This window comes from Pleurodeles waltl, chromosome 10 (genome assembly GCF_031143425.1).
Source record: "Pleurodeles waltl isolate 20211129_DDA chromosome 10, aPleWal1.hap1.20221129, whole genome shotgun sequence".
Lineage (NCBI taxonomy): Eukaryota > Metazoa > Chordata > Amphibia > Caudata > Salamandridae > Pleurodeles > Pleurodeles waltl.
Window position 1 is genome coordinate 780,522,031 of NC_090449.1, and position 26,073 is coordinate 780,548,103.

Consider the following 26,073-nt stretch of genomic DNA (forward strand, 5'->3'; position numbering starts at 1 on the left):
AATGTCAGCATGTATAGTGTTAGACTTGTCCCCCTGATATGTATTGTATATTAGACTCATGTTTGGACGCTCAAGTTTTGTTTGTCCACACATGGCGGGTGTTCAACTGAGCTAGATTCCTGTGCATTTGACTGACCATGTGTCAACTTTGATGTGTGTACCTTGCAGTCACTTCATCTAGATGTATGGCCAGGCTGGTGCTGTTGTATGTGCTTTCCTGACTTGCACTTCCACATTATGCAGATAGGCATGTCTCTTGACTCAAATGTTGTTTGTCCCTGAGATACCTGAAGGCCAGTTCCTGTGCAAATGCTGTTGTAGAGGCATGTGCAATATGTAATGTGTCCAAGGGCAGCATCCTTCTATGCTCCTGATGCCCCCATCCCTATTGTGCAGGTATTGTTTGCATTGTAAGCTTTGGATATTTGTCACTCAAAATATTGTGCATCCCACTCACTTTTCATTGTGTTGCAGTGTGGCTGATATGTGGGTCCATTGCAGTGCTGTTTTATGGGAAGAGTATCTGTGTTAAATGACACATCCATACATGTGTGTCTGACGACAGTCCACGGCATGTGTGCAATGTGAGGGTGTAATTTGAATTATGTATGATGTTGCTGTGGTGTGACAAAATGTTCTCTACACTTCACTGTCCCTGTGACTTAGCTGAGTAGACATGTGGTGGTGCAGTGTCGGTGATCTCCCCAAAGGGGGCGTATGATGTTTGTGAATGTGTAATTCTTTGTAAATGGCTCCGACTGTGGGCACAATGATGTGTACTTTGTGCCCATAGCATGAGCCCCATATCATGTGGATGACAATGCTACGATCTATTTTTGTGTGTAATGACACATGTAGGTGTGTGTTCTTACCATCGGTTGCGTCCACGACAGTGTGGATTTTGGGTTCCATCGATGAGCAGCAGCAGGGCATGTGTGATGGGCTCAATGGCGACACAGAATGTAAGGCTACCTGCAGGTGAGTTGCTCCCTTTATACTTAACGTTTCCGCCTGCTGGAACGTGGTGGTTGGGCCGCCACAGTCACATTGGCAGTGTGCAACATGATGATGTGTCCAGAAGAAACACTGGCCAGGCCGGCCTGTCTGGCCTGCCTCATCACCGCAGCAGTCGGCATTCCTTGGTGTTGCCAGCAGGACCACAGCAGTCTTTGCTCTATGGGACCGTCAACATCGTAATACGGTGGTCCAACCGCCAAGCCGATGGTGGTCGGACCGCCACCATGTCGGTTCATGGACCACCAAAGTCGTAATCAGGTCCACAGTTTTAAAGATAACGCTCTGATTAATAGGAAGGCAATGCAGGTCCACTCTTGCTTTGGAAGCATGGTCAAATTTATTTAGCCCGTATACCAATCCGACCAGCATATTTCAGGTTCTATGTAAGTTTGTCAAAAAAGATTATGGAAGGCCTACATGAAATAAAATTAAAACAGCCTATTTTCAACTTAACAGTTGTGGAGACCACTTGCATATGCATATATTTTGGCATCGTAGGAAGCATTTTTCTAAGCATCTCGAGCTGAAGAAGCAGGAGGAAAGTTGCTTGAATCTGCTGATTAATCAAAAAATGATCGTCAAAGAGCTGACCCGAAGATTTAACTTTAGTCGAGGAAATAGGAGCAAAGCCTAGAGAAATAGGCTGGTTAGTCTTACTCCATCTAGCCACGTGGTTGCCCACCAACAAGAGCTCAGTCTTACTCGACTTGAGCTTCAGGAAATTCCTCACACTTCAGGCTTGCAAAGAAGACAAGCATACAGTCATGTTTCTAGCAGAACTTAGACCTCTATGCACAATCTTAAAATCAATTGGGTGTCGCCCACATAGGAAACAACGGAACACCCAAATAATTTGACAAGAATTAGTAAAGGTTGTACATAAATGTTAAACAGTGTGAGCGACAAGGTAGAGTCCGACAGCACTCCACACGTAACTTCCTGCAGACATGACTGATAACTTGGCACTATCACTGAGTAGCAACATTTGAGAACAGAAGTAAACCAATTCAAAACATTGGGCCTAATGTAAGAAGTGATTTTAAAGGTGTAAATGTCGAATTTAACCATTTACAACCATAAAATGGCTTTTTTAAATGTACAAACACAAACTGAGATTCAGTAACACGTTACGAAGTCTCAGTTTAGGTTTCAGATTAAATACAGAATAGGTATTTGGAAGGGGAGTCTAAGCAGCATACCTTTAAAATGCCGATTTCTTATGTATTATGTACGTATGTATTGCAACCAAAATCCGGTCACAAAACATTAATATTTTACCACCAAATCTGAATTGGTAGTAACCATTCGCAGCTGACCCCCTTCTCCGTTGTGAATGTCAACAAAGGCATTAAGCAGGAGCAGTCAGTGGTCCATGAAACTGCTGCCTGCTCATGAAAAATCTGTTAAAAATTATTCATTTTCTTTTTTAAACATTATGTTTTCATTTTAGAAAAATGGGCTGCATTACAAAAAAAAGATTGCTTTATTCAAAAGCAAACTCAGACATGGTGGCCTTCTGACCCCAGCAGGCCACTATGCTTGTGACTCTAATGAATTGCAGTGGGTCTCAATTTGCAACCTATCTCATGGATATTAACGAGGTAGGTCAGATTGCGTCCCACTACAAATCAATATTTTTTTAACCAGCCTATTAATACATAGCTTAGTTCACAGCATACCAATGCATTCAAGAGAAGTTGGTGTCTAAATTGCTCCCATGTCTACCAAATCCATGTTAGTTGATTCTAATAACAAATCTCAAATTGCAAATCGTTATCTGATAAAATTTACAACTTATTAGGATTCTTTGTACACCAAGTCCAGTATCCCTTAGACCTAAGCCAGCAAAATGCTTGATCAGAATATCATGATCCTAGTGAACACTATGGACAGATCCAAAAGGATCAGTACAGCAGCATCACCCTGCCCACAATCTTCCGTATTTCACACATTGTGAATGATAGAACAGTCTCTGTCCCTCTTCCCAGATCAAACCCTAACTGCCAAGCGCCCAAACAGTCATGGTTAGGGCTTTTTGGGGTTCAGAGATGGGAAGCGTATACAGGAAGTAAGGAGTTTTTAGCTTCAGGGATTAGCAGTGTATTGGGGTTGTAAGGAGATATTAGGAAACAGGGGAATGTTGTATTGAGGGTAGCAGGGTTTTTTGGGGGTTCAAGGAAGGGTGCTGTTTAGAGGCTGCAAGGAATTTTTAGGGTTGAGAGATGGCTTGTGTTTAGGGATAGAAAACGATATTTAGGTTTTAGGGATAGGTTTTGTTTAGGGATACTCAGCTCTTTTCTGGAATCAGTGTTGGGTAGCTAAATTAGTTAAATTTACAATATGTCAAATAACAAATGGAAATTCATTTACATTATTATTTTACTTTTAAAAATTCCATTAGTGTAATGTTTAAATAGTATGGGTTAATTATTTAAAAGTGAATATGTTATTAATGTTAATATTAAGTTCTATATTTAGATTCGTTTATTTCATTACTACATCATTTTTTGATCAATTAAAAATAAGCATAAGTATACATTTGAATACATATTTGTGCTTCTGGAGTGCGGTGAACTTTTTTCGTCTTACAAGATTAATTCGAGGTTGGTCCTCCTCGTCACCGGCACCGGCACCAGAGTGCGTCGTTCATGTTTACTTTGGACCGTTTGTTTCATATGTATATGTAGATATTTATATACACACACACACACACACACATATTTATTAGCACACATTATAGGATTAGAAGAAATATTTTCCAGCTCTCCTGGGAAGTAGAGTACTCCCAATGTAAGGTACAGTAAGGTAAATGTAATCACAATGTAATTACCTCGATGCAATGACGGCTAAAGTAAAAACATCCGAACTAACAACTGATATTCCTTTGAAGTTAATTAGTTGCAGTCCAAATGTCACTTACCTTGTTAGCCGGTTTCATCAAAGGCAATTAAAGTCATACAGTTAGCTAAAACAACACATAATAAGTCACACTGACTTTTAAACTGAACAGCATCATGGGTCCATACTAAAGGACCAAATTGTGTTCATTTATTCATTAATATCTACATTCCTGCTAGGAACCACAGAGAGGTGTTGCTCAGTAACATTCATTATCTTCTCTTTTAGAAAGACACAGACAACTTACTGCACTGTGAAGTGTGAAACGTAGATGATGGTGTAACAAAATTATTGAATATACTTTCAGAACACAGTATACGTCAGAGCTCTTGTACCATGTATAGATGACAACAAATGCCTTTTTAATGTATGTACAAAAATATTCTCTTTGTTTAAAGTATTTAGTTGCCAAAGGAGTGCTATATTTACGGTTGTGAAATAGGCAAATAAATAGCTTTAACTGTTGTGGTGCTGTTTTATTTCTATATGCAAGTACTATTTCAGGCTTCGCAATACAGGAATGATAAGGGGATACACGTGGTCAAACAAAATAAAAACAAAGAAATCCTTTCTTCTTATAAAAGTGCAGGTGCATCGAAAGCATAAGCAGTATGTTTCCCAATGAAACCTGTTTGTGAAATGCAGTGGAGCACACAGGAAATTACCTTAAAGGCCACTAAAATGCATGTACAAGCATGCGTTGGGGCCAGGGATTTGAAAGAATAAAATAATTTTGAAAAAGATAACATTTGAGGACAAATTATTTTAGGCCAAGATTACCATACAACGCAGCTATCTGGCTATCAAAAACATATTGCGGGCTTACCAATAACACAACAACAGAGTGGTTTGGACCCCACCCTTTGCTTACAATTGGTTGGCTTTACTATCACTTATATTTTTAATCTTCTAATTCAATGGCTTGCTTTGTCCCACCCAAGATGCATTGACAATTTGTGTCCTGCCATTGCACACTTATAGGGAACTATTTTTTTCTTTTGTCTTTTGTAGGCATGCATATCTGTGGTGTGTGTGTCGATGAAATAACACAGGCAGCTGCATCATAGTCTTTTTTTAAATTGTATTCTTCTTTAGCCATGCTGCACAGCATCGTGGATGCTGTACAGTATTGCTAAAAAGCATCTGCAACGTCAATAGGTTTCAAAGACGAGACCTACTGGCTTAGCCAATGCTTGTTCCCCCTTGTACCCATGTTCATCAAGAGGAATAACCACTTCAAACCAGTGTTCACAAAAGTTTTACAATGCAACTTCTTAAACACAAACTTGGTCGTAGGGCAGCACTCATTTCACACAAGATTTGTAATTGTATTAGTACACCCTGTTGTTCGCCGGTCTTTTGTCTCTTCGCATTCCATAGTTTAGGGGTTTCCACTTAACGTGTGGAATCCAGATATTGAAATGAAGAGAATAAGTGGGAGGAACCCAGGCTCTGTAGTAGTTAAAGCTTTGATGGAGTTCTCTGTCTTTTCAAAGTTAATGTTTGATAGCGCTAGCATCCTCTCCACAACGAGAACTCTTCCCTGGTCAGAAAAAGGCGCCAATAACGGATTGGTCAATGAGCAAGTACCTTCATCAGAGGTAGTGTTGAGCTGCATAATACAAAACAGAAGAAAGTGTATCACTTATAAAGGCTAATATTTTAATGAAAATAACAATTCAGAATAAAAAAGTTCCATAAATTCTTCTTACACAAACTGCCTCTCCAGAACAGAAATGAAAGACGTACGCAAATTTCTTCACAAGTAAATAAACTTAATTGCACTTTTCACTCAAAGAATAGTTGGCCCTGTATGAATCAACGAGATACTTACAAATTATTATACTAGAGTGCATTACATGTTCCACGGTTATTACGTTCAAAAGAGCAATAAGACAACATAAATTTAAAAATTCTAAAATACTTTCTTACCAAACAAATTATACCATTTATCATACTAAGGAATCTTGCATTATGACCCCTCCTTGTCACAGCGAATTTGTAAAGTAAATGAAAGAAAGCAGCAGTACACTGATTAAACATGAGAACACGAGGAAAGAGTAGCACGGTTTTCCTCCTCAAGTGGGGCCAAGGTTTAGTACATGTTTATGCAGTGGTTCACACTTTGTAAGACGTTGCTTCATGGTACGACAGGATGTGCCGCTCAATCTGTATGCAACAACAATATTTTGCACTGGAAGCTAATTTGAGTGCTGCACCAAAATCACTTTGTGCCACTGAGCTCCAGCTTCTGGTAATCAAAGGGGGCAGAACTACCGTGCAATTTTTCAGTACTGCTAATTTTTGTGTGCCGCTGCCCTGCATGAATGTTAATCTGGGCCTGCTTTTAAAATGAGCAAAGGCAGAAGAGACAAAGCAGTGTCTCTGGTGATATCATTACAAGGGCTGAAGTTAGCAACATCATCTACTTCTTGGTTTGATGATCTAATTCATCCAAGGGTAGCCACTTTTTGAGGAAGCAAAAATGGCTATATCCGTTGCCCCTATATTAACTGGCCACATATGGCCAATATGATTGAGATCCATGACCATATTTAACTGGAGAGTAGGCCTTTAAGGACTGATTTATCTATTTCTTTGACCTGCTTAGCATAGAAATGAAAGTGAAGTCCTGTTGGGTATGCCAAACCCTCACCTTAGGAATCCAAGTCAAGATCTGTCAACACTTTCTGCCAGGTTTGCATCACAAAAGTAATGCAAACTGATGCAAAGTGTTGTACTGGAATGAATTTTCCAGCGCCAAACTTGGTTTGAAAAGTAGCCCTAAAGTAACACAAAATAGCACTAAGAGCTACTTTGGTCAAGGAGGCATATCATGGGTGGTACACAGGATTTCCTCTGCAACCACCCATGGATTTTGATCCACATCCCTATCTACTAATAATATCGGTAGTAACAACTTTGTGTCAAAACATTACACTTCTTCCAGTGTCATGAGGACCTTTTGGACCTGAGTTGGTTCCCCCTGTTTTTAGCTTAGTTTCATATTTCTTATGTCATACGTTTTAGCTGTACTGCTTTTAGCAATGACATTTTACACTCATTTCTCACATGATATTCTTCTAGGAATATGTGGTACAAGTTGCTTGTTTAGTTAGCCTTTGAACAACATATAATTAGTACTTTGTGCTCAAGGCTAGGAACACTGTACACAATATTCTAGTTCTTGTGTTGCCCATTCAGGATACAGCTCATAACAGCTACTAAAATGTAGACACAGCATTGCATCAGAGCTGTTCTCCCAACACAGTATGGCTTTATTATATAAATGCTGCACTGGCCTGGAGGGGCCAGAGGGCATTCCAGCCATGACCATTCTGGGATGAATGCTGTGTTTGACATGCAGCTCTGCTGGTCCTAACCTACCAGCTTCCAGTCTACACTGCACACCGACTCCTGATGCTATATCCAAGTACGGGGTTATGGCTAATTATTTTGATTGGGCCAGGCAGAAGGGTATACAGGCTATTCTCTCAGCATAGCATTAGGGTTAGGTAAGAACCACTAGAACATATTTACCATAGTTGGATTATTCATTGTTGTTACTTTGTTCAAAACACTGGTTACTTTGCTTTGTTCCACCTGCCTAATTATTGCATCTCATTCTCTTTATGCAAGATCACGATTCATTCAATAAACGTATTGAAAACTTCTTGTATAGCTCTTGTGTTTTCACCTGGGCATGCATGAGTAATACAATGAAATGGTGAGGTCTGTCTCCACAAATTCCCTGAGGAATCAGAGTGTCATGTTTAGGGTGCCATAATCATCTTCCACCACAGAAGGTTCAGGGGTCTGGATGACACATGGTGAGCTAGCCAGGAATTGGGCCAACAACTCCTGATGGTGTGGATGGAGTTAGTCCCTGACATTTAGAAGTCCTGTTGTCCTAATACACGGTCCTATTACCTTAGTAGGAACATATAACACCAGACAGAAGTAATACTGGAGAAAAGTTTACTTTTTGCCCAAGATATTACAACTTTATAATTATTTTTAATTTTCTATTGATTTGTGCAACATATAGAGCATGCAGGATCTACATGGAGCTGCTAAATGACAGAAAATATTCCTACTTTACATGCGTGCAGCAAACATAAAACTTGCAAAAGTATTAAACCATGTCTAGGAATAATGTTTTGTATTGCTATCCTTCCAGTTACAAAACCTATGCTAGACATCACCATGGTGCAAAGCAGCTCAATGTGTGTCAGCGCAGGGGGACAGAAAAACAGCACTATATCTCAGTAGATCTGATGCTTTCCTGCTTTCTCCCTTTGACGCAATGCAAAGCAGCAAATTAGGGAGCTGCGCTTCGTCACTTCTTTGTAAATTTGCTCCCCAAACTGCAACAGAAAGAAAGGAGGAGACACATGATAAGTAGGGCAGTAGAAAGAAAGCAGATCCTGTGTTTTCATCTTCTAACTCTAACCCTTTCCCTTGCTTTATGATATTATATTTCTCACCCTTTTTAAGGAAGCAGCCAAAGTATTTTTTATCACTGGGTGTATTTCGTTTCACACTACAACTATATTGTATAAGGTCTGTGCGCAAAGTATCCAACAAAGGACCTTAGAGGCACTACTCCAAATCCTTGCAGGGCTGACACAGACGTACAAGGCGGACAAAATTAGCAACATTCAATTGGAGTATTAAGAGGCAATTATTATTTATGCTCACAGAGAAAGTACAGTTTTCAGTGTCTGCTTTATACATTTTCATTTGTGATTTTAGACCATAGAACCTCATGCTCATTCTGTATTATTGTTTTGGTTTGATTAAGCATTTAGCACCCACCATGTCATGTGCAAGGCTCTACTGTGGGCTAGTGTGAAGATGGAAAGGCAAACGTTGTTTGACTTGTGTAGATTGGTTGAGTCTGAAGATCAGGACAGGTACTTAGTTATTTTGCAATTTTGTACGCACAGCTTTTTATCCACCATTGTAGTAGGCGTTCAGATTACATCAGCACTCGTGCATGATCTACCTTATGTTAAAACTTCATTATACTGTATGTCTCTAAACACCAAGTTGACAATACGGTCAGCAATAGAACTTACCTGTGGTAAGAAAGATGATGCTGTATCAAAGTTCATACCCGATTTGGACCTTATTCACTGGTTTAATGTAAGAAGGCATTCATCTGCATTATAGCTAAGGAGCACTTGATTTCGTAATCACCTAGGTATAGGGAGCTCTGATGCATGCATTGTGCACTGGCGAGGTAGCCAGACATTTCATGTGGGGATCCATGTCCATTTGAAATGTAACAACAGACTTTGCATTATTGTATTTAACAACAAAAAAGAAACACAAGTTGTACTGTTCAAACATGTCAGCTAACTTAGGGCATCCAGCCGGGCTACAGAACAGTTGATGCTCCCTGTGGCATAAGCACAGTCTCCACCCAGTGGCTTGGATGGGGAGTCTGTATCCATGAGGCAGTGATAGGTGGGAGAACTGAAGAGGTGCAGTGTGCAAACAGCGTACCATCATTACCCATGATGGAAGTGGATGCGGAATCAACTTAGCAGAGCACCGCATCTCTTCTGCACATGTTGGATCAGAGTAAAGCAAACTGGGGGAGAGGTGTTCACCAGAAGCGAGAACCACTGAAGAAGGCAGATGAAAAGGCACACTCTTCTGGCTTTTAACTAGAAGGTGGAGAATGTGATGGAGATGGGGGAGGAGACACCAGATAATGACCTGGTGTAATGGGCCTGCAATAACTCTGTTCCAGTCGAAGTCAAGGTTTGGTGCACTATGAAGCCAAAGGTGGACTGTTTTGGAGATGTGCAGCAGGTGACACACCAAATATCCTGCACATTGTAATAATGTCCAGGACAGATGGTAGAGTGAAACTTATAATCCTGTGGATTTTACATTGTTCTTCCCAAAAAAACACTCGCTGTACAGAAAAGTCAAAACATTCAACTGCACGTTCTAGAAATCAAATTTGGAGAAGTGGAAGACTGTGATTTCAGGGCATTTGTTCTATCTAGTCTGGAAAATGAGGGGGATTAGTTTACCTCTCTGCCACTTATCCTATCCTATATTTCCCGTATGGTCTTGCTGGAAGGATAAAATTCATGTCGAGGCAGCGCCTGAATCCACATCTTTTTCCATGTGCTAAGTTGGTATTGATGCCTTTAATTTGACAGACAAAATACGTACAAACAAGGACTAGTCCATAAGCTATTGAGGCTGCACTGGTCCTTTGTTGAGATGCAATGGCTTTGAAAACGAAGAAAACAGTAAGTGAAGAACCAATTACAAAGTGTGACTACCAATGACTTTTCAATTCTTGTCGCCCTTAACTCACAGGGGTCATTTTCGGGAAAATAAATACAGCCTTAAACATTCCAGATGTCACTCGGAAAAGTACATTTCTGTTTTTATGTGACATCATTTGAGCAAAGACGAGAAAAAATTCCATAGGTTCACATTACAGTCTTGGGATAATGTAGGTTAGGAACCAGCAGAAGTTCAGAGTTGGACAGAGAAGCCGAATAATCTTCCATGGCTCCTGTATGCTAGAGGAGGATGCAAAGATGCAGCCCCTGGCCAGGAACAAAAGATCTCAGCTCAGGCAGGTTGGGATTCTCTGAGTAAGTGGGTTCTAAATAGTGCAACTCAATTATAAAATGGATCACTGGGTAGAAAATAAAATATATGAGACAATGAGAAGCCAAACCATTTATTCGTTATAGACCGTGCAAATCTGTAGGACTGCTGAACAAGGAAACGTTTCCCCCAAAAGTACTAGCCAGCAAAAGGTCTCAGTGAGTTAACTGCTGACAGCTGACATCTGTGTGATCTGCATGTCACGAGTTCTGCTCCTAGTAAGGTCAACTTCATCCTTTTCAGGTTGGTAAACTGAGTCCCATTAAAGTGCTAAATATTAAAACATGTTATTTAAGACGCTTAAAACACCAGAAGTGTAGTATGAAGTATGATTGAAAATATATTATTAAACTTTTGTTTGAAAGATGTAGAAATGGTCCTATACATACACCACTTTTTCATAGTTGTGGTGATATTCTGAAAACTTAAGGTTCTGAAGAGAAAATTACTGTTCTTTCCTTGGATCAGACTCCTAGCTAAAGGACTAATGAAAACTTTTGCCGCATTTCTCTAAATATGGTGTTTTAGGAGAATACTGATTAAAAGGGAGGATGAAAAGATGTAATACTGAAGACGTGAGAACATTTACTATAGGTGAGCACATTTTTTCAATGTAAAAATGTTTTAACATTGCCCTCCCCGGCCGTTCACCTGACCAAGCACCTTCTAAACATGCAAACACTGCACTTCTTACAAAGATTATAAAGAAAAGAAGCTGAGATATAGAAAATGGGAGAGGAAGAGACGAGTCTGACAGCTAGTAAAAGAAGACGGTAGAGAAAAGGAACAAGAGAAAGAAAACAGGAAAGTGGTAGAGAAATTAGGGGACTGGTAAAGGAAGGGTGAGAAAAAGCAACAAAGCAAATTGAGCAGGTGAGGAAGAGAATGAGATAGAAAGAAGGTCGAGAAGGAGGCAGAAAGGGAGAGTAGGAAAAGGAAGGACTGAAACATAGAGATAATTAGAGATAGGCAATGAAAGAGAAGAGTGAAGAAGGGGAAATACTATAAGGAGAAGTAAGCAAGAGAAAGAATATGGGAAAGAATAAAAATGGTTTTACTAACTTATCATAAAGTTTAATAAGCTTTTATGTTTTTACTTTCTCTATATTTTACCATAGGGAGACCTCCACATCGACTGTAGAGTCTCTTTCGGGGAAAGACTGGGAAAAGTAAAAAAAAAGTATTTTACTTGAACAAACTTTGTCAACATATTTTAATGATAAATATTAAAATAAATCAGTGTTATGTATTTGTTTCAAATGTAGAATATAAAACAATCTGCAGCACTATTTCATTAATATAAATACAATAAATTAAATAAACAATATTTTTCAGAAGTTTATATTAAAAAATTAAATTCCCACCCAAGGTTTAAAAAAATCCTAAATTAAAAGGGGCCATGAGAAAAAAAGTGTGCTAAATGCTCAGAAAACATGACACAAACACGTTTCATGGATCCTGTTAGCTACTGTGTTTATGATTCTGCAGGTCATACTTTTAGCAATTTATTGTGATGCCCTCATATGGTGGTTAATATCAGTGACATGCTTTCTGAGCATGCTTGTTCCCACTAGCACCTTTTCATGTTGTTTTGATCACGCTATGTTTTTAATTATGTTTTGTTGTTAATGTTAAACTTTGGGATCATTGTTACTTGATTATTACAATATACCCCAGGTCACTAGTGATTTCAGGATCACCCCTGTCTTTTTTAGTACATTCAAAATGGAAACAGTGGCCTGTTGTTCAAATGAAAGCACAGGCAGACAGGACTCTGTACACAACTAGTACTGGCACAGCCAGTAGCGCTGGTTTATATCTGAAAGTACTCCTTCACGATTGTGGTGTTTTGGCACTCAGTCCCTCCTCATGCTTGCAATCTACCACTCTTCCTTGCACTCATGTATCCAGTCATCCAAACACTGGCTCATTCTTGCCGTCATCCACTCAACTATACACAGTACCACACAAAACACTAGCCCTCCAATCAATGAAGAACTGATTTTTTGCTTTGTAAAATCGTCTGTTTTTCTATGTTGCCACGAACACATAGGCAGAATTTTGTTTTATTAGTATATTTTATTGTGTATATACCGCCTCTTTATATAACTGCATGCGTTATGTCACACAGCCAAACTGGTGATGAGATCTTTAGTGTCTGCTGTCTGCACTGAACCATGGTAGAGCATGTATTTAGTCATATTTAGAGGTGAGCGCAAAGCGCTCCGTCCCGTGTTGTAATCTCTCTTTGGGCTTCAAACCACACCCATGTCACGTCAGTCTCTTTTATTAGTTCGTGGGCTTACCTTTTAAAATCTGCTTGCTTTCATTAGTGAAGCATGCATACCTCATGCCTTTTCTGGTGTTCAGCACTCCTCGAGCGCAGCAACCAAGTACTGAAAGCATACGAGGCACTATGTTTTCCGTCCGGTTTCTGGACTTATTTTTCTCTTTTTTCGCAGCGCGATCTCGCTGGGCAGAAGTCGAGCGCTTTGCATGACATCAATCCTGTTACATAGGTAATTGCACTTTTGCAGGTTACGTAGATAATTGCAGTTTTGCTGTTTACATGGATAATTGCACTTTTGCCGATAGGTTTCTCTGCGAGTGAACTTTTATTTCCCTTTGTGTGTCTGCTTTGCGCTGATGGCGGCCATCAGCTCGCTTATGTGAAACTTTTACTTTTTAATTTATTTGGCAAGAAAAGTCCAGTTAGTTATGTGAAACTGTTTTACTTTTCATTTTCAATTTATGTGGCAAGAAAAGTACAGTTAGGGGTTTACAACGCTAATAGCTTTAACTCAAGTAAACGTGCGACCCATTGCACTGCAAATGCTTGTTTACAACTGCTTCTGTAACATTATAGCTTCTACGCAGGCAACTCTCCGTAAACAGCACCTGGAACTTTGGACCCGAAGACCCTTTTAAAGATGCTTGCAAAACATGTGGGTGACACCAATTCATTTGTTCGGCCAGCATGAATGAACAAATAAATTGGTGCACAAATAAATGGACGAAGGATGCATGAACTGATGAATGGCCGGTTCGGTAAAGAACATTCCTTACAAATACTGCCCGCAGGAAATGTAGGACAAGGAGATTTGATAGTTTCTTCCCGCAAAGGAGGGTAACTATATGAAGGTTTTAAAAATACAATATGTTTATTGGTACATAGATGACACCTCAACTTTATACTGCATATTACCAGAGAAACAAGTCAATTCACTGCTACTCCTGCCCACATAAGGCAAGCGTGTTTCTCCCACAGAGGGTGAAGGGGCTAACACACTGTGGTGTTCGCGTGTGGTTTAACTATTGGTACAAGGATTGGGGAGAGAGTGGCAAGACAAGCAAGGCACTAAAAGAAAGCAAGGAGACGAGAAAGTTAATGGTGAACACTGCTAACTCCCCACACTCGCCCACCATGGCAATATGTTGTTGACACTATCACCACTCTCTTCCGTCCAATTACATGAAGGCCAGCCAGTTGATAACAGGTTTGTGACCCTTGGGCTCGAGGTATGAGAGTGGTCAACACAGGCATCAGTAGTGCCCCACACTGTTCATGCCCAGAAACTTCTACACAGCCAAGTAATGCTCACCAGCAGCACTCCTGCTTCATTCATGGTGGCCGTGAGCCTTTCATCAGACAGTGCCTGGGGCGAAACTAAATTTGGTACCCCCTCCGATTCACCCTCTTAAATTGCATTGAAAGTTTGAGAGGAGCTGCAAGAAAGTCAGGGGGACAAGATTACGGAGCACCGTGAAAAACAAAAAGCAGACGAGGATGCCAGCAGACGTCAGAAAAAGAAGTGTTTATTCACACTTTGGACCCAAGTCGTTGGGAGGCTGCTGCAGGGAGCTCCAATGCCTCTACCCAGGAGGTTGGCGCCCTGGGCATGGGCCCAGTTAGCACATTTTAAAGGCTGACCCCTTGTTGGCAGCCCCATTCATAATTGAAGGCGGGTTCGGACACTCTTGGGAGGGTCATTCGAACGCCAGGTCGGGTATACAACTAGGTGAAAGAAAAGCAAAGTAAACATTGAGGAAGGAACTGTACTAAAAACTTGCTTCACTTACCGGCCATGCATGTGCCGCATCTACGCGGACATGAGCAAAGCCAAAGAAACATTGTAAACATTTTCAGAGAGGGTTGGTTTTAAAACTGAACCTTTAGTGGCGGTTGTTCCATGAGTCGTGCTCAGTAAAATGTGTGTTGACTGAGGCACCGGAAGAAAAAAACATATGTATGGACAAACAGCTGGCCAGCAAACCTATTGTCTTGCGAGGATAATCCCCTCATCCAAGATGACTGCCACGTCATCACGTTCACATGACAGCCATTTTAATAAAATAAGTTTATTCCCCTTTAAATCAGATGGGGATTGATATCCAAGAGGTATAAATAACTAGCAGAATTGTTTTTTTTACGTGGCTTGGTCATCGTTAAATGAAACTGGTCTGGGGTTCTTTGTGTTCTCATTCAGAGGGAAGTTGGCGTGCCAGTTCGCGTGGGGAAGATCCTACTTGTGCAGGACCAAGGCTGATTTGTTAATGGCTGGTTCCTCTTCAGAGTAGCATGGTGAACAATAGAAAAACTGACTAGGTGGCATCCCAGACTAATTACCGGTGACTGAGACTAATTCAAGCAATCCACCTATCACTTTTGTGTTGCCTAAGTGCAGAAAGTATGCCCAGACATGGAGCCCATGCTTAATATGCCTTAGGAGTTACACTGCACCCTACTGAGGATGCTCAAATAGGGTGAAACCAGCATGGGATTCCTGTGTTCCTGTTGGAGGGTACCTGACCCCGTTCAGACTAGACTGTTTCTACTGGATCAGGACCAAGGCTGATTTGTATATGGCTGGCTGGTTAATGAGGTGGCATGGTAGGCAAAAGCATGACGAGGTGGATTGTGGCCCAGATAAATGATCAGTGGCTGAGATTAATTTTACCCCATTGGTGCGGGCATCGGCCACTGGCCGATGCCCACCGTACCTCCCTGGTGTGGGTCACGACCAGTGGCCGACACCAGGAAGGGGGTTAAAAAATCCTCGGGGGCAAGCACCGGAGGATTATTATTTTTTTTTATACCCCAGGAGACACGGAAGAACATCTGCATCTCCCCCTGCCCCCACCCCTCTGGCCCGCAGACGTCACATTTTTCCCCACCGGAGCAGCAGAGGAGCAGATAAGCGTCCTCTCCGTGCTCCAGTGGGGAAAAAAAGGCCAAAACGGCCTCCCCAGATGCCAGGGAGGTATTGATGGAAAGGGGAGAGTCTCCCCTTTCCATCAATGCCTTCCTGCCACCATTTCCTGGCCATAGCTCGCAGCGAAGTTGGGGTTCTTCTTGGGGGCGATTACGCCCCTGAGATAATGAAATAAATGTTTTTAAAAAAAACAAAAAACGACAACAAAATGGCGGGGTTGGCCCTTCCTACACGGGCCGACCCCTGGGGGTAATTTCAATGCAATAGTTTTCCCTGGGGGGGTGATCGTGCACCCCCAGGAAATATTAGAAAAAAATAAAAAATAAAAAATAAATGTTTAGGTCAGCCCAGTCTTATATATATATATTTTTTTTTCCCAGGTGTTGTTTTCCGGGAGCCACAATCTGCCCCCACATGGAAACCAGACATATATAAAAGGGATATATATATATATATATATATATATATATATATAAATATATAAATATAGATAGATAATAGAGAGAGAAAGAGAGAGAGAAAGAAAGAGAGAGAGAGATAAGAGAGAGATAGATAGAATAGATCTGTATTTTGTCTAGTTGCTGTTTTGAAGCCATAAAGTAGCGCAGATGGTTTATTTGCCTGCTGCAAAGGATATACATGTATATGCATTTAGCTGAGTGGATTAGTAAAGCCAGGCGTTACCTGCACTTTAAAACACATTAAATGTATGTGCGAGGGGGACTATGGATATATGAGGGACACTTTTTCTGGGTGGTACTGAAGGATTAGAAGAGGAGGTCATGGGAGGCAGATCATTGAAAAAAAAAACTGTTGCACTGGGTGCCACCAGTGCTAAAGGCTGTGATGATGGGTATGTGGTAAGGTGAAGTAATACTATGTCTTTTTTGTATTTTTCAGTGTCTTCAGAGAATCTGCCGAATCTGAGAAGAAGCAAAGGTAAGGTGACAACATTTACTACTGGACACATCACACACACACCCACAAGCAATTTTGTGGCTCTCTCTGCCTTCTACGTACACTAGTACTTTAGAGGAACAGTTTAGCCAGTAGCAGAGATGGCGTCTTGTTGGATGACTTCTGCTGAAGCCCTACCTCAGGTTATGGAGGATAGCTCTTAGGCAGGATCTGAGACTGAGACAGCATCGGAGAGAGAGGACAATCGGGCATTATCTGGGAGTGATTTTGCAGTCGTTGGAATACCATCCGACGACACCTCTTCCAGTGATTCTAAGGGAGACGATGATGACAGACATGCTGTCCCTTCGCAAACACAGTCTGTGCAGTGGGACAACATCGGGTTGTATGAGAACAGGTGCATGTGGCCATAAGCAGAGACAGTGTTCTCTTGGCAGCCACCCTATTTAGTTCAGCCCCATATTCCACCTTTTACTGGTGACGCTGGATGTAAAGTCGATACGGCCAACTTTTTGCCAGTCGACTACGTCCATCTATTTTTGGATGTTGACTTCCTTCAGCAAATTGTGCAGCAAACAAAATTACATGCAGACCAATTTCTGAGGGAGCATGGAGGCACTCTAGGGCCCCGTTCTAGGGCACGCCAGTGGACTCCCACTTCGTTGGCAGAGTTGAAGATATTTTTGGGCCTTATGCTCAAAATGGGGTTAGTTCAGAAACCCACCTTGCAGTCCTACTTGACAACTCGCACAGTTTGGGTAACCCCCATCTTCGCACCATACATGAGCAGGGATCGTTTTTTGATACTGCAGCGCATGCTGCATTTCAATTACAATTCTGCTGCATTGCTCCTGGGACCATCCAGACCATGATAGGTTGTTCAAAATTCAGCCTGTCATGGAATATTTGTCTGCCAGGTTTCCAGAGATCTATACTCCTGGAAAGAATATAGCAGTCGATGAGTCCTTGATCCTGTACAAAGGACGGCTGCTGTTCAAACAGTACATAGCGAGCAAAAGAGCTTGCTATGGCATAAAGCTGTACATGCTGTGTGAGAGCTCTTCTGGCTATGTGTACAGCTTGAGAGTGTATACAAGGAAGGACTCTACTCTAGACCCTGTAGGTTGCCCTCCTGCGTTAGGGGTCACAGGTAGGATTGTACGGGAACTTGTCCAGCCACTCCTTCACAAAGGTTATAACTTTTATGTGGACAATTTCTATACAGGAGTAGAGCTGTTCAGTGAGCTCTACAAAGCTGACACTGTGGCCTGCGGTACAGTTTGTTGTAACCCCAAAGGATTAACGCAGGAGCTTGTTTGCAAGAAGGTCCAGAAATCCTAGAGTATTGCATTTCCTCCCAACAAACTGCTCGCAGTCAAGTTCTTGGATAGGCGTGATGTAAACGTGCTCACTACAATTCATGATGGGAGTACTTCCCCCATCACGGTTTGGGGTCAGATGGCTGAAGTCCACAAGCCCATCTGTATACTTGATTACAATATAGTATATGGGTAGAGTGGACAAGAACGACCAGGTTCTTCAGCCATACAATGTGTGTCATAAAACTCGCACTTGGTACAAAAAACTGTTTACCCAACTGATCCAGATGGCAACATACGTGGGTATGTTGTTTACCGTCAGACAACCACAGGAAGGCTCATAACTTTCCTTGACTTTCAGTTGTCTGTAATTGAAAGCCTCACTGCTGTTACAGAAGCAGCAGCAGCCTCCACCTCATATGTTCTGGAGGATGTGGCAAGGCTGCAGGAGTGACACTTTGCTGATCGCATTCCTAAAACACCGAAAAAGGATCGTCCATGTTGTCGCTGTAAAGTGTGCTCGAAGCATGGAAAGCGGCAGGAGAGTCGGTATTACCATCCCCAGTGCCCATCTCAACCAGGCCTCTGTGTCCCTACTTGCTTTACGTTGTATCATACTAACTGTCAGGAATAAGGCCGTGCACGGTCCAGGTCCCGTCTGAAACTCCGCTGCGCAGCTTTGCAGCACTTTATGCGCACCACTTGTGCCAAAGGTGGCCATCAGCTTCATCTGCCCTGTGGCAAAGCTCATAGAGCTGCAGGTTCAGGGCATTTGTGGACTAGATGCACTTATCAGTACTATTCTATGAAGGGACTACAATTCCCATGGTTTTAGAGGCAGCTGCCATCTTGGGGTATAGCAGGCCTATAAAGCCCAGGCACACCCAAGCACGTTGCTCACTATTTTGAAGACTTCGATGCAGTCAGACCTCGTGGGGGTTCCTCTGAAGAAGAGCAGATTTCCTGCATGGCAGATGGACGGCAAATCAGAGTATTCTTGTTTCCATGGTGAATTCAGATACGAGTAGGTCGTACTCGTAGCGGTAAGGTCTTGATGAGTCCATTCTTGAAGGGAGTTATTACTTCTAAAAGGTAAAGCGCTTATTAGCACAACCAGTAAAGCGCCCTTGGCATGGCAATCAAAGTGCTGCAGTCCACATGAATGAAGCGCCATTGGCACAGCAATCAAAGTGCTCCAGTCCACATGAGGAAAGCGCCCTTGGCACGGCAATCATAGCTCTCCAGTCCACATGAGGAAAGCGCCCTTGGCACAGCAATCAAATCGCTTCAGTCTGTATGAGTAAAGCGCCCTTGGCACAGCAATCAAAGCAGTTCAGACCACATGAGTAAAGCGCCCTTGGCACAGCAATCAAAGCGCTTCAGACCACATGAGTAAAGCGCCCTTGGCACAGCAATCAAAGCGCTTTAGTCCACATAAGGAAAGTGCCCTTGGCACAGCAATCAAATGGCTTTAGTCCACGTGCATAAAAAGCCCTTGGCACAACAATCAAAGTGATTCAGGCCACATGAGTAAGGCCCTCCTTGGCATAACGAGCATAGCGCTTCAGATGAAACAAATGAAAGCGCTATCTAGCATAAGGAACAAAGCACTTCAATTTCAATGAGTAAAAACTTTCCGGCCTTATAGTTGTTGAATGTGAAAACATTTTTGGAGATAAACAAATTATAGTTTTCATTATTTTTTGGAAGGCATAATATGTGAAAATCATATTTAATTCTTTGAGATTTTCTAGGCCATGATCAAAGGTTTATGTTATGAATGCATAGCTGTTACAGGATTGATATTCCGAGTATGATCATAGTCCAAAGCTCTTGCCATCTCCTGGTTCTGAGGTTGTAGTTTGTTCTTGTTCCATGGTTCAAAGAAGGGGCTTTGCTCTCATTTCAAAAGAGGTCTCAATCTGATATCACGGAGACGCCTTTAGTCAAGAGTCTATTGATGAGTTATAATGCTATGAATGAGTAAGTGCATATTTGTTCTAACCTTTTCTTTTCAGATCTCTCTCCCTGCAGTTCCCTACTCTAATTCCCTTCCCCCGACTGGCTTCATCATAACTGTGCTATAATAGTTGATGACGCCGGGAGGTGGGCCTTTTGTTCAGCAACGTGCAGATCCTGAGGAAAGGACACTGTGACACTAAAGCAAAGTTCTGGGAAATCAACTGAGTTGGAGCTGCCGTTGGGTAATCCTTTCAGTGTCTGTGCATGGATACCGAACGTCCATGGGCCACTGATTTGTTAGGCAAGCAGACACAGAATTTTACTTCATCTACCTCAGGAAATCATGGACTTCCTTAATGACTGCTTGACACCTATATGCACCATCAGAACGTGGTAGGTGTTCTGTTCAATTAACGTGCACTATAGTCCCCATACTGCACATACTAGTGGACAGAACATATACCACCTTGTCACTGAGTACCCTGTGTGGCAAAATGTTAAAGGCATGACTGAATTTTGAAGCACCTGTTAGGGAACTTATGTATGCTACACAAGGACCACCATGATTGCCAACGAGAACCAGAGTAAGTGTAATAAGTCAAACAAATGTTCTGTCGGACAAATTCACCAGCATTTCTACTTGTTTGAAAGTGTGCAAATCCAATCTGTAGCTTCACTTTTCAAAGCAAAAGTATTGTTGGTGAATGAGTCCCACAGGATATTTGTTTGACTTTTTACTTTAGAGACCTTAGGATTTCTTCACCAGCATGTCTGCCTTAGTTTCAACAGTAGACATGCTCGCTCATTTCGAGGGATAGGCCCCCCAAGGCATACTCGGACACCCCCAACTTACATCAACAAACTAGCATAGGTTCACTTGCCAATTATACAGGGTTAGGCAGGACTCTGATGAGGACAGACATGAATGGGTAAGGAAAGCTTATGGTAGGTGTGCCTTCACAGAGATACTGCACAGGTAGAAGGCAGATAGTAAAGGTAGTACAGATGTACACCATCTACACCTATGAATTCAAACTAATTGGTGCCATCCCAGCACTGAAGGACAATGACACATATGGGTCAGTGTTTGACCTGCTTTTCATGTTCATCCTCCATCAGAACTTAGCAGATGTTCAATTTGCTGTATGATAAGTGCATTACAGTCACAGCACTGCACATCATGTTGGCTGGGACATATGCTACATTTTCACGGACTCCCCTGTGTGCCAAACACTATCCTTTTTCATAGTCTATGACCTTCTCTTTAGGGAACATCACCAGAATTCACCAGCGTGTCTGCCTTAGTTTCAAAGGTAGATAAACTTGCTCAGTTCGAGGAATTGCTTTGTACGGCATACTCAGACACCCCCAACTTGCATCCACAAACTGGAAGGAGTAGGATTTAGCACAGTGAGTGCACTAAAGGCGCATGAAAAACATGTCTTCCTGAGTCTCGGGTGGCTGTCATGGGAGTCATTAGTAAAGGTTCGTTACGCATGCCTTCGGTAATGTTCAGGAAGAAGGAGGCGGTTACTTGACAGGTGGTAAAATGTAATAAAACTTATTCCGTCCTGTGGCATATCAATGTGATGGGCCCTTGTGCGGCAGCGGTAAGTTAATGTGAGTGCAGTGATTGGTTGGATTGCGCTCGTGGCCAGCGGTATGAAAGGGTTGTTTGTTGTGCGTGAATGGCGTATGAATGGACCATAAAGAGGTTGGTGCCTGGACACGGCTTTATGGCCCACCTTCAGAAGGCTTGGTTTCAATATTCAGATACTTTGATAAATATTCATGCTTTGAAACCATAATTTCTGGTGGTGCTAAAACCAACCAGTATGAGTGGTGGATCAACTTTAACATACTAGTACCAGGGAAGTCCAAGGGTGCAGGACTTGCGTGGCTCTCACTAGTTTTCCTTCGTCCAGAATCTCCTTGAAATCACTAAATTTGCTTAGAAAACACTTTTGCCTTGCATTTCAGTGAGGGGAAGTCCTGGAATCTGCAGGCAGCCACAAATTGTCTACTACTCAGCGTTCCACTAAGTCTCCTGAGAAAAACATTGCCTCACTTTAGTAGGTGGGGAAGTGACCACAACAGGGAAGTACCGAAAACGGATTGTGGAGACATCAAAATTTCCTATCACAAAACAGCCTAGTTTTGTAAGACAGTCACCTGAGTATTTGGTCCTGGGCTCAGCTGCCATAAAGGAAAACCTACCAAACCCAGACATTTCTGAAAATTAGACACCCAAGGCAGTCCATGGAAGTGTGGTGTGTTTGGATTTCACAAAGTTTTCTTACCCGGAACACCCTGCAAAAGTGAAACGTTGATTAAAAACACTATTTTCCCTTGCTTTTTCATCACAGAAACTACCGGAATGTATAGGGATCCACAAAATTCTTACACCCAATGTTTCTCCACTTGTCCTGATAAAAACACAACCCCACTTGTGTGCCTGTGCCTAGTGCCTGTGTCAGGAATGGATCACTCCAGGGTTAACAGTAGCCCTCATGCAAGGACTACCATTGACCCTTGTGGGATCCATTCCTGTCGCAGCTGAGCTAGAGGGCAAAATCCACAGTTAGGCACTTTGCAAAAAAAAAGCTCAGTTTTCTTTGGGAAAATGTGATGTGTCCACGTTGTGTTTTGTGGCATTTTCTGTTGCGGGCACTAGGCTTACCCACACAAGTGAGGTATCATTTTTATCGGGAGACTTGGGGGAACGCTGGATGGAGGGAAATTTGTGGCTCCTCTTAGATTCCAGAACTTTCCATTACCGAAATGTGAGGAAAAAGTGTTTTTTTGGCCAAATTATGAGTTTGCAAAGGATTCTGGGTAATAGAACCTGGTGCGAGCCCCACAAGTCACCCCATCCTGAATTCCCTAGGTGTCTAGTTTTCCAAAATGCACAGGTTTGGTAGGTTTCCTTAAATGCCAGCTGAGCTAGAGACCAAAATCTATAGCTAGACACATTCCAAAAAACACATCAGATTTCAATGTAAAAATTTGATGTGTCCATGTTGCTTTTTGGGGCGTCTCGTGTCATGGGCACTAGGCCTACCCACACAAGTGAAGTACCATTTTTATCGGGATACTTGGGGAAACACAGAATAGAAGAACAAGTGTTACTGCCCGTTGTCTTTCTCTACATTTTCTCCTTCCAAATGTAAGAGTGTGTGTAATAAAGAAGTGTATTTGAGAAATGCCCTGTAATTCACATGCTAGTATGGGCACCCCCGAATTCAGAGATGTGCAAATAACCACTGCTTTTCAACACCTTATCTTGTGCCCATTTTGGAAATTCAAAAGTTTCCTTGATACCTATTTTTCACTCTTTATATGTCACCAAATGAATTGCTGTACACAAGGTATACAATGAAAACTCACTGCAAGGTGCTTCTCATTTATTCGCTCTGGGTACCTAGCGTTCTTGATGAACCTACAAGCCCTATATATCCCAGCAACCAGAAGATTCCAGCAGACACAACGGGGTATTGCTTTTGAAAATCTGACATCACAGGAAAAAGTTACAGAGTAAAACATGGAGGGAAATGGCTGTTTTTTTCACCTGAATTTCAATATTTTTTTGTTTCAGCTGTTATGTTCTGTAGGAAAACCTTAAAGGATCTACACAAATGACCCCTTGTTGAATTCAGAAGTTTGTCTACTTTTCAGAAATGTTTTGCTGCCCGGGATCCAGCATTGGTTTCAGACCCATTTCTGTCACTAACTGAAGGAGGCTAAAAGCACAATAAATAGTAAAAATGGGGTATGTCCTAGTAAAATGCCATAATTGTGTTGAAAAATGTGGTTTTCTGATTCAAGTCTGCCTGTTCCTGAAAGCTGGTAAGATTGTTATTTTAGTGCTGCAAACCCTTTGTTTGTTGATGCCATTTTCAGGGAAAAAAAACAAATGCTTTCCTTCTGCAGCCCTTTTTTCCCATTTTTCTGAAAAAAAACACAAATTGTAGCTGTATTTTGGCTATTTTCTTGGTCTCCTCCAGGGGAACCCACAAACTCTGGGTACTTTTAGAATCCCTAGGATGTTGGGAAAAAAAGGATGCAAATTTGGCAAGGATAGCTTATGTGGAGAAAAAGTTATGAAGGCCTAGGTGCAAACTACCCCAAATAGCCAAAAAAGGGCTCAGCACTTGGGAGGGGGAGAGGGGAGAGTGGTGATGGGGGGTGGAGGGAAGGCTCAGCAGCTAAGGGGTTAAACGTTGATCTTGACCTAAAACATCTAATTGTTGCCTCTCCTTTTTCTCTGAATGGCCCTCTCCTTACTTTCCATCCTCTGAATGCCTCCTCTCGGAGTACAGCATACTCTATTTTACATTCATGCTTTCCTTAATCTCTCCTATTCAATTTCAGCAAATTTGCCTTCAGTTCAAAGACCACACCTCTCCGTTTTTGCAAGTCAGACCCCTCCAACCTATCAATACGTCATCTCCTCTATTAAACATACCCAACCATCTGCATGAACTCACATACCACTCCCTACTAACGATCACACCTAACTCTTATAAATGTACTCTTCCGTGAAGAAAGTGGGGGGTGCCTGGAATGGCTTAGTTGAGAGCAAAAGACGTCTCAATATCCAATAAACGCACTAGATTAACCTCCAATCTTGGGTGCCCGGCAGGGAGTGTTTCAACGCATTATATGGGGTAGTATGCATCATATAAATGACACACCAAACTCTTTTTAATGTAATCTGTCACAAAAAACTGTAGTAAATGCATGGAATAGTTTTCCTGAGCGCACAGAACCAAACTGCTAATCCCTAGTCAACACTAACCATTATCCATGGGTTCTGGGAGCAGAGTGCTGCTGGGCGTACAGTTTCAGTGTCTCGTCATGGGTAGTAAGCGCAATATAAATTTAATTACAAAACAAATGCCAAATTACAATACACCAAGCCAGTGTTGGAGTTGGCGGTATCCGACATAATGACACTAGGTGGCAGCAGAGATCAAAGAAAGTCCTTGCCCAACACAGAGCACACTCGCAAGTCTTTTTTCATCTTAATTCACGACAGTGTCAATACTGTAGCATTACTTTAACATATCATGCAGTCTGTGTAGGACTGGCTTTACTTCGTATTGTAAAGCAACAGGTCTTCATGTGCTAAGCAGTACGTGTGTACCATATGTTCAATTGGTAGAACAGTGTTTACAGCCAAACAGAGACGCATCATGCGGGGCACACTGTTCACTCACAAAGCCCCAATAGTTATCGACGTGATACCAAGAAGGTCTGCATTATACTACTCTTCGTCCTGAATCACTGTTATTTCACCATTTACCATCACTCCCGTTTCATTCTTCTATGCCTCTGTCATTCACCTAATCAACACTATATATTCACTGAAAAAACCAAGGGTTACAGGGACGTTATAGTTAGGTTCTGAATTTACACGTACAAAACCATAGAAATTTAGCAGTTATAGTTAGAGTTCTTTCAAGTAACTAAAACTCGCGCCCCAAAGTAACTATAACTCGGGCCCTCGCCATGCACGGCTCTCTCATCATTAAGTTTATCGCAGATGTTGCATTGAAAGTATGAAAGATGGCATAGAATATGTCATCAATGATATAAAATGTTGAGTAATTAGCTATGCATGGCAAAGGCGCTAGTTATAGTTACCTTAGGGCGCAAGTTTTAGTTACTTGAAAGAACTCTAAATATAACTGCTGAATTTCTATGTTTTTTAATGAGTAAATTCAGAACCTAACTATAACGTCCCTGTAACCTTTGTTTTTTTTCAGTGAATTTCTATGTTTTATTAAAGTCTAGTAATTTTAATTGCTATGCGTGAATCCAACCACTGCCACGCACAGCCTTTGGCCGTGCATGGCGGCAGTTGGCCACAGGCCTGGCCTGGCGTGGCCTGTGGCCCGGCCCTGAAGCCAACACTCTATAGGCACCTAGCCTTGCAACGTGCACTGCCCTCTCCCGTGTGCAATAGGGGTTGCCCAAAGAGCTGGCTTGCAGCCAGTCCATGCGGCCAACCCCACTAACCACCCAACCCGATGTTGTGCACGGCCCTTTGCACATGCACAGCGGAAGCTAGCCGCAGCCTCCGTGGGTGTGAAAATAGG

General features: G+C 42.0%; 1 protein-coding gene across 1 annotated transcript in view; it reads right to left on the minus strand.

The window, feature by feature from the left end:
- Positions 1-4,376: 4,376 nt before the first annotated feature.
- GSDME (gasdermin E) overlaps positions 4,377-26,073 on the minus strand; it is a 249,894-nt gene continuing 228,197 nt past the window's right edge. The window contains exon 10 of the mRNA XM_069211399.1: positions 4,377-5,527. Within this exon, the coding sequence (XP_069067500.1) occupies positions 5,297-5,527 (231 nt within the window). The 3' untranslated portion in view covers positions 4,377-5,296. The remainder of the gene's footprint in view (positions 5,528-26,073) is intronic.